Source organism: Engraulis encrasicolus, chromosome 20 (genome assembly GCF_034702125.1).
Source record: "Engraulis encrasicolus isolate BLACKSEA-1 chromosome 20, IST_EnEncr_1.0, whole genome shotgun sequence".
NCBI classification, from domain to species: Eukaryota; Metazoa; Chordata; class Actinopteri; order Clupeiformes; family Engraulidae; genus Engraulis; species Engraulis encrasicolus.
In genome coordinates, this window is record NC_085876.1 from 6800766 (window position 1) to 6818183 (window position 17418).

The following is a 17418-nucleotide window of genomic DNA, read 5'->3' on the forward strand; positions in this document are numbered from 1 at the left end:
TGGTCCGTCTGTGAACGCTGTCCGATCAGCAGCAAATTAAGCGCATAAACAATCAACCCATGCAGCACAGCTGCCTCGACGCACCGAGTACGTGAGATGGTACAGTAGCGATTGTAGTTCGTGAGACTCGCACAGTTCAAAGCAAATAGTGCGGGGTGTTTTTATTTTCTGATAACAGAACTCGTGGCAGAGTCAAAAGTAGTTCAAAAGACCGAACCAACGTTAGCTGGCTAACGTTAGCAGCTATGGCGGAGGTCCCAGGTACTTCTAGTGAAACGATAACGGAGACGGTCCAGACCAACACACCGCCACCGCCCCAGCAGGTAATGTTACACGGCCTTTGACAGTTGGCTGTCATTTGCAATGAATTACTCCTGTGATTGTTCGTGCTTATGTGGTTACATTGCTGTCATTGTGTATTTATCATTTCCCATTGGGTATTTGAATAAAATTACCTTGCTATCACACTGCTAACATTAACGGTACGCCTAGCTGTAGTTAGCTCAAGGCTACTAGTTAACAACCTGTCACGCCCCGAGCAGTGAATCCTGTTATAGCCTATTTAAATGCGTCGATGCTACAGAGTGTTGTATTGCTTGGTATTTAAAGAACAATGTTGCTAGAATCTATTCATTATTATTTAGGCAAGTGGTTATTTTGTTTAGGAATCTGTATGTAGTAATCAGCTGCTTGGCAATGTCCAGTGCCAGTGGTTGTCAAGCTGCATACAGAGCTGTGCATAGACAGGAGTAGCAATGCTAGACATCTGGAACATACTTTTTTTTAAGCGCTCTGTTCGTTTTTGTTTAAGATGCAAACTGCGTTATTATATTACGGGTAATATATCTGCATTGTGGTTGTGATGGGATTACTTTGTGATGTGATTTTGTTGGACTCTCCTGCAGGAGGGTCGAAGTCTGACCATAAAACTCAGAAAGCGGAAAACGGAGAAGAAGGTGGAATGGTCCAGCGACACTGTTGATAACGAACATCTGGGTAGAAGGTCCTCGAAATGTGAGTCTAGCTAGCTGGCATTCAATTTCTTATTTGTCACCAAACAGATGTGGGGAAATAGGAGTTGATGTTGGAACTGAAAGACTTGTCTCTTAATAGTATATAGATGCCCTCTCTATTTCTTGTCCTGTCTGTGTAATGTAATATTCTATACGGTGCATGATTTAAAAAAAAAAGGAATGACATTATTTTGTGTCTTTCTTCTTGCTTTAAAATGTGGTGTACATGATGTATTGCACAGGCACTGTTTTGAGACACTTATGTGGGCACTTCAGTGAAACAATATGTGTCTGAGAGTTTGATGTTAATAGGGACCCATGGCAAACAAAGTAAATTGCAATCCAATCAGGGCAATAGCATGGGCCTCCTATATCATTTTTAATGTTTTGAATTCTCTCCAAAGATATTCCAATATTTCAACTAGCTATGCTGTTTCTATATGGCAAATGCTGTTACTATACATGTATTACATTGTCATCTTGTGGTGCTTTCAATTGCAGACACCAAGTAATGAATCCAGTTAGCAACCTAGGGCTCCAATATTGTGGCCATTTCTATACAACATGCTCTCTTGTATGTTTGACATTCTAGAAAGATCCTCTGACTTAAATGTGGCCTACCCTTTGTGATTCATTGTGTGCATGAGGTTTTCCATTGCCCATGTGGATACCTTACCCTTCATCCATGTATGTTCAGTGACCAGCATTGCATGAATAGAATCTCATTATGACCTTTGACCAGTCTGTCTTGTGTGTGTGTGTGTGTGTGTGTGTGTGCGTGTGCGTGTGTGTATCCATCTGTTCTGCAGGCTGCTGTGTGTACGAGAAGCCGCGTCAGTTCGGCGAGTCGTCCACGGAAAGTGAAGGGGAGGACGATGAGGGGTGCGGAAGCGCGCACTGCATCATGGGCCACGGAGCAGGAGGCAGCCGACACAGACAGGGTGGCGGGGGAGGCGGAGGTGGTGGGGGAACAGCGCCCCCTAATGCTGGGGGTCCCCATGCCCACTGATGGCCTCCCGTTGCCGCTGTAAGCTGGTGGCCAGTGGATGGTGTGGTTTGCAGCCTGTGACGGGTCATTAAGATAGCTCTACTCACTCCCACCTCATCTTACACAGTCATTCACCTCATTCCCTGACGAGAGTTTAAGAATCACTCACAGACGTAGGAGCTGAGGCAAAAGAACCAAACGTTGTTCTTTCTGTTTGTTTCTTTGTTGATTTGTTTGTTTTCCTCACAATCAAAATGCTATGGAATTGATGGATGTGTGAAGGAGGGTTGTATGGGAAAGAGGTTGAGGCGTGGTTCAATAATTGTACATATTATACATATCGGTTTTGCCTCTTTTTATTACATAGTTGAATTCCCATTGTTATTTATTTGTGTTTTTAATATTAGCTTCGAGGGTGTGTGTGTGTTTTTTTTAGCAAGTTCATTAAACTGAGGTGTTTAAACTTGGGTTTTCATGCTGAACACTTACGCTTGAAAGAGTTATGAGTTGCATTCTGGCTAAGTAACAAGTGTCACTGTATAGATACTCTTGAGGTGTTAATGCAACACTTGATAGAACCACACAGTATCAGCAATTGAGATTGAAGAATATAACATCACTACTATAGATCATAACGAGTAATCTTTGTGACCATGATGACGTGACCATTAGTTGTGAACTCGCCAAACAGTTCTGCATGGACACAAGCCAATGGCAACCTGCTGCAGGTTCCGTAATTCTGACAATCTATGTGCTGGGCTGGACTTGAATTGAGTGGTTGTTCTACGGCCCAGGTTTATGACTTAAGTGTGGTTGAAAGTGTGCGCCCAGTGGTGCCACACCTGTTGTGAGTATAGAAAACATTTGATTCCCGAAGCACTCATCATGTAATCTGATGAGTCTTCAACCCTCTCTGTCCCCACCTCACCGCAGCGGAAAACAGCCTTTAGTGGTTGGCACCCATTAACCAGCCTGTGAAACAGTGCTGTTGTGTTGATTTTATTTGCAGTCCCTTTTTTCCTGGATGATCAGGTGACTGGCATATTTCCATATTTAACCGGGTCTCTGCTTAATTCACACGTTCAGGAACAAAAATCACAGCATCTCTCTTGCATACTAATGCTTTACAGTCAAAACAAAAAAAGGCTTCTGGCAGACACAGTCTTAATAAGTTTTCCCACTCAGATGGAATCAGGAGGGGTATTCTAGAGGGCAGGTTTAGTCAAGTACCTGGATGTAATTACACAAAGAGCAAGTGGTACGCCTCCTAGCCACTTGCCTCTTCTTCTAAAAGGTCTACTACTTACCCACAGTTGGCTCACCTGGGTCAGTAAGTAAACCACGTGGGAAAGTTAAGGCATGTGGAAATACTTGTCTGTCTCACAATACTCAAACCTAACAGTCTGAGAGCCTCGCCAAGCTGAGTTTTGGGCCAAGTAACTACGCTATGTGCATGTTGTGGGTGTGTCCCTGCCCTTTAATAGACAGGGGCCGTGTGCCTGTTGATGTGTGTGTGAAGGCGAGTGCATGGCTATTCATTGTCTGAATTGGCGTTTTTGTAACCGATTGAAGATGTCTGGAATCCAGCTTGGACTGGACTCTGCCACCTGGTCCTCTATGTTCCACACGTTCCGACTGCTTGCGTTCACGTCACAGGAATCTCCCATATGCTGTTATACCATGCGCCACCATTTTCTACTTTACAAAAAACCCTGCAGTATACACAACATACAAGGATGTTACTTAACTGATGATGCACATGTGTGTGTATATAATGGAAAAAAACATAACAGATTTAATGTGAATAAAGAGGTTTGACCTGTGATTGCAATGCTGCGTCTTGCACTGTCAGTCTTATGTGTTTGTTCAAAAGGCTTCTGAATTATGTACTGGGCTTGCAACCATTTCAGGAGGAACAGGGTTTAGGTTTTACAGAATAAAAGCATCACCATTGCATAACAGCTTACGTCCCCACATTAATCTTTTAACAGTGCCATTAGCAATACTGGCAGATATTGTTTGTTGGTCGTTAGTGTAATTGTTGCAATTTTAGAGCAAGCACATTCATCACATAGGCCTACAGCTAAATAAAATATTTAAACAAAATTAAATAATAAAGCAATGGAGGTGGCCCAGTTCTGCCAACCATGAAACATTCAGGTTAATAAAAAATCATGGGAGAAGCCTGGACCCTGTGTTTTTGTTGCGGGAGTATAACAGGATCAATCATCCTGGTCCTAAGGAGAAGGGGGGCCCAGATTTGGGTCATCAATGCATTTCATGCATGGGTTGAGGGGGCCATTTGGATGACTTTGTCCCTGGCCCGACCTGGCCAAAGCTATTGGCGTTTAGAGTCACAGTTCAAAGTAGTTGTGTGCACACATCCTACCCTACCAATTCACCAACATAAAATTGAACGTGGGCAAAAATCTGATCAGTGTAAAAACAAGAGTTGCGCAGGTTGAATAGATTTCACTTTCTCTAATTGACCTTTACATTAATTAATATGATTAACATTCTCTAATTAACAATGGCCTTTATAGCATAGTTGTTCTGAACTCAGTAACATCAGTTTTATAACACAAGGAGGTGGAATGAAACCGATGCCAGTCAGTCTCAGGGAGCTGCTGGTATAAATAAAGTAAAATAAAGAGTAGCCACGCTCAGGCACTTGTTTCGTGGCCATCAGCATGTTTATTCCAGGCGGTAGCCTGACAAGTGCTGGCAAGCGGATCCCAGCGGCAGAGGTTCACCACTGGGACAGTCACTTACAGTTACTCGCTCCCACTGGAGACTTGAGTACGCTGCTATGCACACTCACTCTCAAATCAGGGCCGATCTTATGTGGATGAACAGTCTTCCTTTGAATATGCTTTCAGATGCCATTGAGTTATTACCTTAAAACAATAGTTAAAGAGAACAGGATAAATTATTTTTCTTCCAATGTGCTGAGCAGTTCGGCCCCTCAAGCCAACAATAAACATTTTCCCAGCTGAATTTGAACTTGTCAGTTTAGGTCTAGTGGTTGGTACTGGTGTTGGGATGTCACAGGATCAGTCCACTACTACTCTACTGAGGCTGGGACAGTGAATGAACTGCACTCTGCTCTCTGCAAGCAACCATATGAATGAATGAGCAAGGCATCTGACACCCATGTTGCTATAAGAAGGAACTTGTCTCTAAACCAAAGACTGTATTAGAACCCTGAAGTATTTTAGAAACCGAAATGAGGCTAAGCAAAATGTACAGCAACAAGTAGTATAGCATGTTTTTGTCTCCTGCAGTTTTCACTATGTATATGTTGTTTTATAAATACCGGTAATCTTTACTTTAGTTAAGTAAGGATCCCCCTTAAATGTATATCTGATTACTCTGCAACTCAGCAGAAACCAATGCAACCATATCCGTGTGGTGCTAGTGCTAATCTTTATTGACATTCAGTCGTGGCGATAGCTGGGCTTATTAAATCTTAGAGAGTAATGTGATCAGTCTCTGGGAGCAGACCACCACTTCATCCTCTTCAACCCTACAGTACAAGCATGCAAGCACACACACAATTATATCAAAACAGATCTGTGTACCTCTTCAATTTAATCTGAGCAGTTACACTGTAATTATGACAAATTCCACTGTGATGGCATCTAATGACAGTATGTTTCTAGAGGTTTCAGTAGGTTTTGGAGTATTACAACAATAAAAGGATTACAAAATACTTTCAGATAGAAAAAGAGTTTAAAGCTCGGTTCTGTGCACAAAACAGCTACAACAGCCCTAAACATGCATAGAAGTTCGATATATATATAGATAACATTAAAGCTATATTTTTAAAAAAGTACATGTGCAGGAATCAACAGTACAAAAAGAGGCATTTAACTGGTTATAGGTAATGTTTGTGAACTGTACACATTGTTATGCAACAAGGATGTTAAGTGACTTAACATTTAGTGTAAATATATCAATGATAGCAATGCAACAATGCACATAGCCAGTGAATCAGCCAGGGAGGCTGGAAAGGAACGCATGGGCCACATGAAGAAGACCATGTTTTTTGTTTGTTTGTTTTTTTGTTTTTTACAAATATCAGTTGATGTATTACAAGTTCAACATACATAAAATTGAATTTATTGGAAAGCATTGAATATATTACTCATTCTGATGTGTCTGGCTGTTAGTGTTATCACATGCAGATGAAATATGGCACAATAACAAACTTAAAAACATTAAGCCAAAAGATGCCTTTTGCACAGAAATAAAAGCAGACAAGTTCAAATATCTCCTAGTGGCTGAAGCATACAACAGAGCACTGCAACCTTCCATGACAGTTCTGCAGGACAAAACAAAACATCATGTTTGCACAACAGCAGCGAAAGTGGTCAGGAGGTCACCAAATCACCCCGCCTCAGCCCAACTTGCCCAAATACCATTTCTACCACTGTCCGCTGGGAAACAAAGTTGGAATCAGGAAGTGGACTATAGGCTGCAGGCACACTGAGTCACACAAAGGATGTGAAATATGTCGATATCACATAGCAATAGCAGGACAAGACGACACATGCAAGTGACCAAGCCAGTGGTTGCGTCCTCTTGTTTTCACTAATGGTTTAGGGAGGTGCTGCTCACAATGATGCCCAGGGCTCTGTGTCAGAACAGTTTGCAACAGTTCAAGATAATCTGCGTGTCTACAGAATCAAGACAATCGTTTATCATGCTTTTTTTGCACACCTATAATGGAGTCTTTTGCAGACATTCAGAAAAATGAGCTGGTACCACAGGATGTTAGTTTTTGTAAGCATAACCAAGGATGTAGTGTCTCCAATGTCACTTGAGTATTAAATTCATGTGAAAAGTCAATTTCCCTTCTTCGAGAGTTGTCCATGTACTCTTTCGTAGAGATCCTTACGGTGCTACATGAAATGATCAGTTCACCTTTGTGAGTGGTGGTGATGATTTCATAAGGTGGGAAGATTTCTTTTTTTAAAAGTAGGATGTATGTAACATGTAACAATTGCCAAGACTTGCGTCTCGTCCAAAGTCTTGTTTAAAAACAAGAAAAAAATATGTAATGAACTGCCTGTTGGTGAAAACAAAATATGTGATGTGCATGTGCTATTTCACAGTTTTGTACAAAACACCTCAGTCCATGAAAATTACAAAAAAAAGTTGCTAGTAAGGGAGTGACGTCACCTTCAAACGTAACAATCCTCATTTCTCTTCCCAGAGGGCTCCAGTGTGGAGGTTGCATTGGGTCTGGTTTAGGGTTGGGTTGGGTTTGTGTAGTGTGCTTGAGAGTTAAATGGAGTGCAGGGCACATAAAGTACATAGAGCTCCCGGGCGAGCACAGGGGGGCTGCCTCAAGACGAAGCATGTGGTTGGAGTGGAGTGGGGAGGGGATCCAACTAGCCTGTAGAAACACGCACAGACAGGAAACACATAGCCATCTGATTAACAGAAGGCTCCTGAGGCTCACGGGACATTCACACAATCACATCATCTATTTCAGTTACTTTCAGACAGACAACCCCACAGGGGCACACAAACAAGAGCAAAACACGTGAAAAAACCCCTCTGTAATGGTTGGCTGGGGAAACGGAAGCATAATCAAAACATTCCCAGAGTTTGTAACTATATAAACTGATTTTGAAACTGTGTAATTTACCAATCTCTACCCAGGATTTCTATCAAATCTGACCTTGGGTTGGTCTACAAAGTTAACAAAAGTGTCTGCACTGACTTAGAGATTTAGAGGCAATAGGATTGGAACAGTGGAAACCACTGATTGTTGTTTTCCCAACCCCCTAATTCAACAGAGGTGCTGGACAAATCTGCAGAGCAGACGGTAAAACAAAAATGGAGCCCTATGCACATTTCAGCCACCTGCCCCTACACATTCAAAACTGTCTTGCTTTGAACAGGTGGCTTAACTGCCAGCCCCTTGAGGGCAATTCTCTTAACCATTTCCCAGAGGTGGAATGCGAGACAATCTCACAAAGGCCACTGACAATCTCTTGCAATCTGTGAAAGAATGTGGAAAAATTATATTTGTTTGTACCACTTTTTTTAGCTACCCCTACTTTTGTCCACAATTCCTCTACAAGGTTGCCCTTTTCGTCAGGTCTATATTTGGGAACACTTTGAAAATAGGACTAGCTGACTGTGTAGAGGCTCTTCTCAATCTAGCCCATGTGAAGGGCCTATTCAGGAACACTCAGTCATGTATGAGCCGGAATAGCCCACATCAGTTAAGTGATGAATTAAGTTGAGTGGATAGGAATTCACTTTGCTCTAACATACTTAGGCCTGTTAGCAACTTCTGCAGGCCATGAAGACAAGATATGGGCCCGCACCACTGACTGAAGGGAGATCTCGATCTTCCTCAAGTGCTGATACAATTCATCATGCCTTATCAGCTGTTCATACTGTCCATGTAAAATATGTTTAATAACATTAGTTGAGCTTGGTTTCTGCCTGACCACGCCATGTCACAGGCATTCGATGCAGCTGTGTGCTTTTAAAAAGGCCCATTCAGGGGTAACAAACTAGACAGAATTCTGAGATGGCTGATTGCTGAACAGAGGAAAAGCTCCAAACCACAGAAAATTATCTGGAAAAATGGCAGCAACCAGCATTTAAATCTCCACTTCAGACAGGCTTCCCTCTAGTTTTCTAGCACTAAAGATGTGGAAACACAAACACAGCTGATTGGGGAAACCGGATGTTTCTTTGTTTACATTAGGCTTTTTCTTCATTACAGTAGTCATGCCATCACTTCATGTGTTCTGATCTCCTGACATCTGAAGCCTACTTCTGAACTACAGGAAATGCAATTATGAATGTAGATATGTGTGAAAGTGTGATATGTGTTGGATTAGTGCAATGCATATGCTGCTGAACAACCTAATTTCCTTCGGGATTAATGAGGCATCTCTCCTCTCTTCTCTACTGAATACCCTTTCCCCACCCAGTTTAGCTCCACACATGACGGCACAGCCTGTGGGAGACCATCAACAACACAACCACTGCATGGTGCTTCCAATCCCAACACTCACCTGTACGCCATGTCACTTCATCCGAATCCTCCTTCTGGTGCCATCATCAACGCTCAACTTCAACTTCAGGTCCCGACTCTCAGCCTTCAAGTCCTCCTCGATCCTCTCCTCCCCTTGTACCACCCCTTCGTCCTCCTGCTGTGTGTCCAGCTTCTGCTGCTCCTCTTGCTCCCCGCTCTGCTTTCCGTCCATCTGGTCTCCTCCATCTCCTCCTCCAGTGATGACGCTCTGCCGCACGCTGACGGAGATGACCAGGCCCTGGACGATGCCGTAGACCAGAGCGAACTGGGGCAGGAACTCCTGCACCACCCAGAGCAGTGCCGCCATGCCTACCGTGGAGACGAAGAACATGGCCATGCCGTGCAGCCAGAGCTTCAGGGCGCCCTGCACCCCCAGCACGTCCAGGACCACGCGTGACGGCAGGGACACAGCCCACAGCAGGCCCACCACGCACAGGTCGAACAGGTGCCGCAGGAAGTTGAAGCAGATATCAAAGTGCTCGGGCAGCACCTCGCCTTCCCACGAGCGAGAGAACACGCGGAAGGTGGACGAGGCCTTCTGGAAGGGCGTCGGGGACGGGGGAGGGGTGTCGTAGTCAGACACGTCTCCCCCTACTCCTCCGTCAGTCTTGTCCCACACCACGCCCTCGCCCCAGGCCTTGGGCTTGGAGTAGCTCAGCCAGGGCAGGTAGGAAGTGGGCAGCCAGCTGTTCCACCATCGCGAGGTGCTGCCGCTCTTGGGCGGTGGTTTGCTGTCAAACTCCATAGCGCCTGCTTTCAGGTTCTCCACCTCTCTGTGCGGTATCCGGTCCTCTGCTGCTTCCCAGTACTCTTCGGTCAGGGCCTTGTGGTAGGTCTTCTGTTTTGGTGGCCCCCACACCCAAGAGACCATGCCACCCCAACCCTCGCTAGCACTAGTGGGCTTATGACAACTGTCATCCCCCATGCACTCTTCAGGGCCAGCTTTGCCTCCCCATGGCCGGTAGGACAGGGTCGGGCGCACCCATCCCCAAACCCGCTGGGCAACAGACGTCATGACGGTGCTTTAGGCCAGTCCCGGCTGTCGGAATAATAGAGCTGTAATATGTGAAGCAAAGGAATTCTTTAATGACGTGCTCATGCCATGAGAAATGCAACTAGATCGATGTGGCATACACAGATCAAGTTGAACGTGAATTATGTTCACCAGTTGTCCACGTGTTGACAATAAATGTAATCAACAGAAAATGCATAGTGGTGGCACAATCAAGAGAAAGCGCTGAAGCAAGAAAAGTTACACCCAAACAATAACATTGAAATGACAAACTTGGGCGTGTGGTCAACGTCAGACGTCACCCAGATAATCGACTGATTTATCAACTGATTAAACGTGTCGATACGTGTCTTGCTGAAAGTTAAATTATGCAATCACTACTGTAGGTCAAGACATCGAATCTACAATAACTGATAGGTAAAAGTAGTGAATTCTTTACCATCAATGACACTCCAAAAGGGAATTAAAGAGCATTATTATTTTCTTAGAATCTCGGGTAACATTAACAGCCAGGGTTAGCATCACGTCTGTGCCAAAATTAAAATATCACAAAGCTAACGTGCGTGTATTGCTCGCTTAAAAGCTTAAAGGCCAAGGTTCACTTCACCTGTGCCCTTGTCAGTTAACGCTGTTTTGCCATTTGAGATAAGCAGATAAAAAGATACTTCAAAATCTTACCTTCAACAAGTACCGAGGCTAACAATTCGGTCAGGGAAACTTTTTGGAAAGCCGTCCTCTGTGATATTGGACCAACAATGCATCATAAATAGCTAACTTCCCAGACAGCAATTAGATTTGGGCCGGGTCCGTTTTCAAGTCAGCAGATCCGCAAAGCAGTCACAGTCATTTTGCTGATCAGCGGCAGCTCGGATCCGGACCAGTAGTTTGACAGTCAGTTTTGAAGACTCCTGGCGGATGCGGGCCTGTATAAGCAATCCGGACGCGCCATAATAAAATAATTCAGTCCGATTTGAAGGCGAGTGGCGGGTGCGGGCCACATAAAGCAATCCGGACGCGCCAAAACTGAATTTGTTCCCCAACTGTCACTTTGGAACCCTCAGAGAGAGAGTCAGAGACCGTTCTTCAGTTTACCTCAGCTGAACTCAACTATCCGCCTGTGTCGCGTCTCGTCCAACCACTGCACTGTCGTGACTTGATCATTCAATGATGGTAAGTAATTATTTAACTTAATACTATGGTAGAAGTAAAATACACTCACTCGCCGTCGCCACTACTCTTTCAGCGTTTTAGTCCAGTGAGTTTAATTACCTCCTCTGTTTGTGTCGTGAAATGGCTTGGCCGAGCACTGTATCATAACACCGCAGCATCGCGCTAACTTGCTGCTGTCTTTGTGGCTGGCATCATAAGCTTTTGATGACCCACTCAAAAATGTGTCATGATCGGGCTATTTGAGTCAATTTTAGCGGCGTTAGCAGTAATGGTGATAATCTTTTATGATGCTAACATCCCAAACATAGGCCTACCCTATCAACACGGGACAGAAGGTAGTTTCTAGTCGACTAGCACTACTACCGGTAGTTCTGTAACTACCGCTGTGATTTGTATAACATTCGCCAAAAAAGCTAGGTATAGGTGCGAGTGTGATGTACATGATGTGTTCGATTATTTCCAATCAATTTCTGATGGCTTAATAATCACCGTATCCATGTTGTGCTATTAGCTCACCTTGAGCTGAATTCATTTGAACATCACGCAGTTTGTAACTCCTTGATTGTTGTAGCCTACGGTATTTACACAAATCCTAAATGGCGTATTGTTAGTTTAATAACTGCATTGTGATATAGGCTATAACATGGATTAGGCTTCATCAAAATACTGTGAAATTAAAGCTCATGCATGCATGTTGTATGCAAAACGTTCAAACTTTTTTTGTCTTTCTTTTCCTCTTTGCTTAGGGTTGGGTAGAATTGTACGGTAGGTTCAGCCATTCCTTGATCGACCTGACACCAGCATTAGGTCTACTCGATGTGTATGAAGCAAGCTGCCTCTGCATCAAGTGAGGGAAGAAGCCGCCACTGAAAAGCTTTTTGGACTGTCATTTGAAGGTATGAGCCGAGAGTTGTAAACATGGATGCCAATTGTACTAGGCCTATATATTTTCACAGTGAAATCCCAATAACTAATATTCATACTTATTTATTCTTTTTCTGCTACAGGACACAAATGAAAGGACAGGAATTCTGCTCTGCGGCGTTGGCCTCACTATTTATTCAAGAAGCCCTTGGACACCACCAGAATGTATGAAGTAAGTTGTTTTTATGTTATGCATTAAAGCCCATGCATGCTGGCACGCGCGCACCCCCCCCCCCCTCTCTCTCACTCACACACACACACTTGTTGTACAGCACTCAATAAGACAGGGATCCCCAAACTTTTTCTCTGGGGGCCACATTATCGTTCCTGGCTGTGATCAGGGGCCGGGATCAATCATGTGGGCTGTATACTAGGCCACTGCCTGTTATAGCCCATAATTTATAGCACAAAAAAGTTCATCAATTTGAAATACCACAGGTTTTGCTTTCAACCATGTAAAAATAGCAAGGAAAGGTTAGACAAATATGGTGATTTACAGTTTATGAGCGATACAATAGAAATGGTAGGCCTGTTTACAGTGAGATGAGAAACTATCTAGACAAGAACCTTCTGGTTATTCATACTAGGTTAGTGACAATTAAACTGTAGGAAGGCCTGTTGATAAACAACATAAATATTTAAAAAATATGTATTTTATCTTTTTTTTCCTCTGTGAGGATTGCTTCTTTGGGCCAGTTCAAATAGTGAGGTGCAGAGAGGTGGAGGGCCGGTCAAAGGGGCATGGCGGACCGCATCCGGCCCCCGGGCCTTAGTTTGGGGACCCCTGCAATAAGAGCTTGCCTGATGCTGTCGTTTGGTGGCCTGAATGTGCATAGAATACCTACTGTCTACTTGAATAGGTTTATTGTATGTCTATGTATTTTCTATGGCAAAACTTTCAACCTTTTTGTGTTTCTTTTTCTTTTGCTTTGGGTAGAATTGTAAACAGTAGGCACAGTCATTCCTTGATCGACCTGGCATCAACATCGCTCGATGTGTATGAAGCTGCAAGTGAGAGAAGAAGCCGCCACTGAACACCTTTTTGGACTGTCATGTGAGTGTATGAGCTGACAATTTAACTTCTTTAACTGTTGATCCTGCTGAGACATATGTAAGTGGCATGATAATGTCTCATTTACACTAATGTCAAGCTGGTCTCAGGCTAACAAGACTACCATGAAATCTTTAAAGTTTTGGACAGGCGTCCGTCTCAATTTCACCATTGTGTTGTGCCATTACTGGACAAGTATTACTTGCTCAGTTTTGATAACCTAATTCTATATTCTGCTGTGCAACTTGTGCACAAAAATTATTCACAATCTGCTCCACCACCTCTGAAAACTTTTATCCTTGCTCTGAACAAATTAGCAGAACAACTAGATCTACCACCAGAAGGAAATAGTAGCCTCTCAAACTTTTATTCATTCTCACTTGGAGTGAAGAAATGGCTTTCATGTACCCAGTCTGGTCACCACTAATAGTTTTGCACATACCTGTTTTGACACTGAGCATATGGTAGTTTTTGCCTATGACATGACATATTTTAGTGTGTGTGTTATATGTTTTCTTACCTGCTCAGGGAATGCATATGGGAATTGGCTTTTAGCTATAATGTGGTGCAGGTCATTTTTTTTTTTTTACTATGTAACTAATGTAGCACATGGTCCCTGATGAAATAAACCAATAAAATAAAACTAATTGTAAACATGGATGCCAATTGTACTAAATATTTTCACAGTGAAATCCCAATAACTATTATTCATAATTATTTATTCTTTTTTCTGCTGTAGGACTCAAATGAAAGGACAGGACTTCTACTCTGCTGGGTCGGCCTCACTACATATTCAAGAAGCCCTCGGACGTCATCAGAATGTATTAAGTAAGTTGTTTTTTATGTTATGCATTAAAGCCCCATGCATGCTGGTTGTGCACACTCTCTCACTCTCACTTACTCTCACTTACTCTCTCTCTCTCTCTCTCTCTCTCTCTCTCTCTCTCACACACACACACACACACACACACACACTTGTTGTACAACACTCAACCAGAACTTGCCTGATGCTGTTCTGTGGTGGCCTGAAAGTGCATGGAATACCTACGGTCTACTTGGCTAGGTTGACTGTATGTTCTGTGTACGGGGTCATGTTCCCACAGCCCATTGGTCCCACAGCTTATTCCTGCTGCTCCATGTTTCCCACATTTTGAAGAAATTATTCAAATATATAGTGCACAGCAATAATGAGTACACTCCTGTTGAAAAGTAACATTTTGAACACACAAGTTATTTCCAAAAACGCCCAAAAAAGTGTAATACAACATCTTTTGAGCTTACATAAGAAAAATTAAGGCCAATTGTATAACTTAAATGACATATTTGCCCATTTTTGTGAAATTATGCTGGTGCAAAATTGAGTACACGCCTATTATAGTGTCCTGAGAAGGGGCCGTGTTGGCCTGAATTGTCTCGAAATTTAAAGGGATTAAAAGGGAGGTCATTGTTGTGCGTTTTATCTTTGCCTTGCATTTAACTTTTACATTTTGAGTCTGCACCTGGCTATAATTGATGTGTGTGAGATTCGAATGAAATCCTATAGGGAGTATCATGATCTGTTTCAGTAGTTTACAGTACATGTTGATAAGCATATTTCTTTTGGTGAAATTCAGCTTCCTACTGTTGATGGCACCCACACAGCCCCAAGCCATGCCACTCCCACTACCATACTTGACTTTCAGCATGAGGCACTTTCCTTTGTACACATCGCTTTTTAACCACCACACATGTTTGACACCATCTAAAGCCAATTTGTTTATCTTGATGTCATTAGATCAGAGGACATGGTTCCAGTAACCCATATCCTTAGTTTGTTTTTGACTCTGATGAGACCATGATAAACAAATTTTGCATTTGATGCTGGTCAAGCATGTGTGCCATTGACTGAAATGTTAAATACATCATTGCCGTGATTAAGGCGATTACATTTCTAACCAAATATTAAAACATTGACATGTTATTTAGAGAGTCGAGAATTTTTAACTGATTTGATATGACAATATGACCCGTTTCTTTTTTTTCTGAAGAGAATGGTGATTTCATCACAATCTTCTAATTTTGTGAGTTACTTAATTCATGGTTTCTTGAAGCCAAAAATATGCAAAGAATAAACAAATTATTGGCATAGTTTAAAATGTGGGTCGTGAATCTATAATCTATGAAAGTGTAACATTATTGATGGAATTATGGAAATAAATCAACTTTTTCATGGTATTCTAATATTATGGCCTGCACCTGTATGTGTCAGTTCATTCACAATCGTATGTAATTTGTGCCATGCACATACATCTGCATTAAGTCTAACGTTTCCCTTCTGCTTTGTGTGCTTTTTAATATCTTACAGTGTGAAGAGGCAACAAGGGAGAGATGAACGCTATCAAAAATGTGGAGATGGATCTGGCAGCCGACTGCTTTGGCACACACCCAACAATAAACAAAACAATAAAGAATACTAAAATGCATAATTTGTAAGCAGCTCATTTTTTAAAAAACATTGTTTGCACTTGCTTGAAGGTGCACTGTGCAAAATTGTGGCCAGAGTAGGGTATTGCATCTATGGTGCTCATTGAAACTGTGCTGTCTACTGCTAATTTAGATTTTTTGCATGAATACCAAAGTGTAGTGAGTTTTGCAGCTAAAAATTTATATTTCTGGAAATTCAAAATGGCGGACCATGGAGAAGATCCCCCTTTTCATGTATGAAAAGTGCAAATTTCCCAGTCATGTTGAATACTTTGGTGGTGGTAAATATCTGTTAAAAAGTTAACATTTGTGAATGGGCATAATGAATTCTGGAAATGAACAACTAAAAATATTCCACGGTCCACCTTTAAAGGGGTTATGCCACTATTTTGGGGCTTAATACAGTTAAAATCGGTGGCCAGGGTTTATATAGGTTGTTAAGTGTCCTTATTTTTCATGTAAGCCGTTTGTCTTGTTTTAAGACAAGTTAGAAGAGGAAGCATGTCGCTAAGCTAGTGAAAGTCAATGGATCCGTGTAGCATGTAGCAATGCTACATGGATGCATTGACTTTCACTAGCTTAGCGACATACTCCCTCTTTTAACTTGTCTTAAAGCAAGACAACGCTTCTCATGAAAAATAAGACACTTTACCACCTTTATAAACCCCAGCCAACAATTTTAACTGTATTAAGCCCCAAAATAATGGCATATGCCTTTAAATACCCCTTTAATCCGGATCAGGCCCAGATAAGGTCCGGATAAGGTTCGCATATGGGCCAGATGAGCCCCAATTGTGTATTACGGATCAGGGCCAGATCATGGTCAGATGCGTATTACGGACCTGGGCCAGATCTGGCCCAGGTCGGCCACAAATTCCAAACATGTGGATTGGACCTGGGCCAGATCCATTCTGGATCCGTAATCCGGACCTGTTCCAGCTCAGCGCCATTGTAAAATAAGAAACCGGGCCAGACCAGGATTGCGGACCTGGCCCAAGTGCCTGCCAACATCTGTCACAGATCTGGGCCAGACCCATTTTGCTGTCTGGGTTGGCATAGAGCGTTTTTGTTACCTGCTACCCTCATTAAAATAAATATCGTATGCCCTTCCTTTAGAAACGAATAATTACGAGGCACCGAACTCTACACTTGTTAAAAGAGGATATACCAAGGTTTGAAATTACGTAAAGCATTAATTATTTAAAACGATAGCTAGCCAGCTAGCTACCCCATGAATGCATTAGCGACCTCTACCTCAGCTACATCACATTTAGTCAAAGCTTCTAAATTAGAGCTTTGCACACACAAAAAAAACCATTCACTTGTAGTTATTCGCATAATTTTGAGGGACATTGAAGTTTACCCTCTTCAGCTGCTAGCCATGTCAGAGATGTGCCGTCGTTCAACACGACGGGGAGCGATAACTAAACCGGAAACAGCTGGGCCGTCTGGTCCCTAGTCCGTGGTGCAGGTTACTTTTACTGTTTTGCTGGTAACGTCATCCCTTCATGAGCTTTTATGCAATTCAGTGGGATCGTGTAACATGAACGGGCATTTTACAGTATCCAATCAAGTACCAACAATTATCCCAGCATGTTAATGGAAATGGGTGCACTGGCACATATGGCCCATTCTCTCCACACAAATTAAGTGTCCCTGAAGAGTTTTCCCTTTTAAATACCCCAAAACCCTTAACACCTCACCCCCCCCCCCATTAAAAAAACGTCCACG

General features: G+C 42.7%; 2 protein-coding genes and 1 long non-coding RNA gene across 5 annotated transcripts; 2 read left to right on the forward strand and 1 right to left on the reverse strand.

The window, feature by feature from the left end:
* Positions 1 to 35: 35 nt before the first annotated feature.
* On the forward strand, positions 36 to 3846 carry ppp1r11 (protein phosphatase 1, regulatory (inhibitor) subunit 11). The gene is made up of 3 exons (XM_063185264.1): positions 36 to 323; positions 906 to 1014; positions 1823 to 3846. The coding sequence occupies exons 1-3, from the start codon at positions 246 to 248 to the stop codon at positions 2020 to 2022; spliced, it is 387 nt and encodes a 128-aa protein (XP_063041334.1). The 5' UTR covers positions 36 to 245; the 3' UTR covers positions 2023 to 3846.
* A 1725-nt stretch (positions 3847 to 5571) lies between these two features.
* Positions 5572 to 17314, reverse strand: c20h6orf47 (chromosome 20 C6orf47 homolog). Of its 3 annotated transcripts, XM_063185262.1 has the most exons (4): positions 17051 to 17314; positions 10758 to 10815; positions 9048 to 10123; positions 5572 to 7402 (listed from the first exon to the last, which is right to left on the reverse strand). In XM_063185262.1, the coding sequence occupies exon 3, from the start codon at positions 10080 to 10082 to the stop codon at positions 9060 to 9062; it is 1023 nt and encodes a 340-aa protein (XP_063041332.1). In that variant the 5' UTR covers positions 10083 to 10123; positions 10758 to 10815; positions 17051 to 17314; the 3' UTR covers positions 5572 to 7402; positions 9048 to 9059. The 3 variants fall into 3 exon arrangements, with proteins under 3 accessions (XP_063041332.1, XP_063041331.1, XP_063041330.1); XM_063185261.1 differs by lacking the exon at positions 10758 to 10815; XM_063185260.1 differs by lacking the exon at positions 17051 to 17314 and having other exon boundaries at positions 10758 to 10860.
* On the forward strand, positions 11217 to 15655 carry LOC134436184 (uncharacterized). The gene is made up of 6 exons (XR_010032171.1): positions 11217 to 11249; positions 11996 to 12145; positions 12257 to 12345; positions 13111 to 13227; positions 13964 to 14052; positions 15569 to 15655. It is a non-coding gene; the product is annotated as an uncharacterized LOC134436184 (long non-coding RNA).
* Positions 17315 to 17418: the final 104 nt, after the last annotated feature.

Coding starts and splice junctions, on each gene's coding strand:
- ppp1r11 (XM_063185264.1), top strand. CDS start 246: ATGGCGGAGGTCCCAGGTACTTCTAGTGAAACGATAACGGAGACGGTC. Junction 324..905: donor CACCGCCACCGCCCCAGCAG/GTAATGTTACAC, acceptor ACTCTCCTGCAG/GAGGGTCGAAGTCTGACCAT. Junction 1,015..1,822: donor GGGTAGAAGGTCCTCGAAAT/GTGAGTCTAGCT, acceptor TCTGTTCTGCAG/GCTGCTGTGTGTACGAGAAG.
- c20h6orf47 (XM_063185261.1), bottom strand. CDS start 10,082: ATGACGTCTGTTGCCCAGCGGGTTTGGGGATGGGTGCGCCCGACCCTG.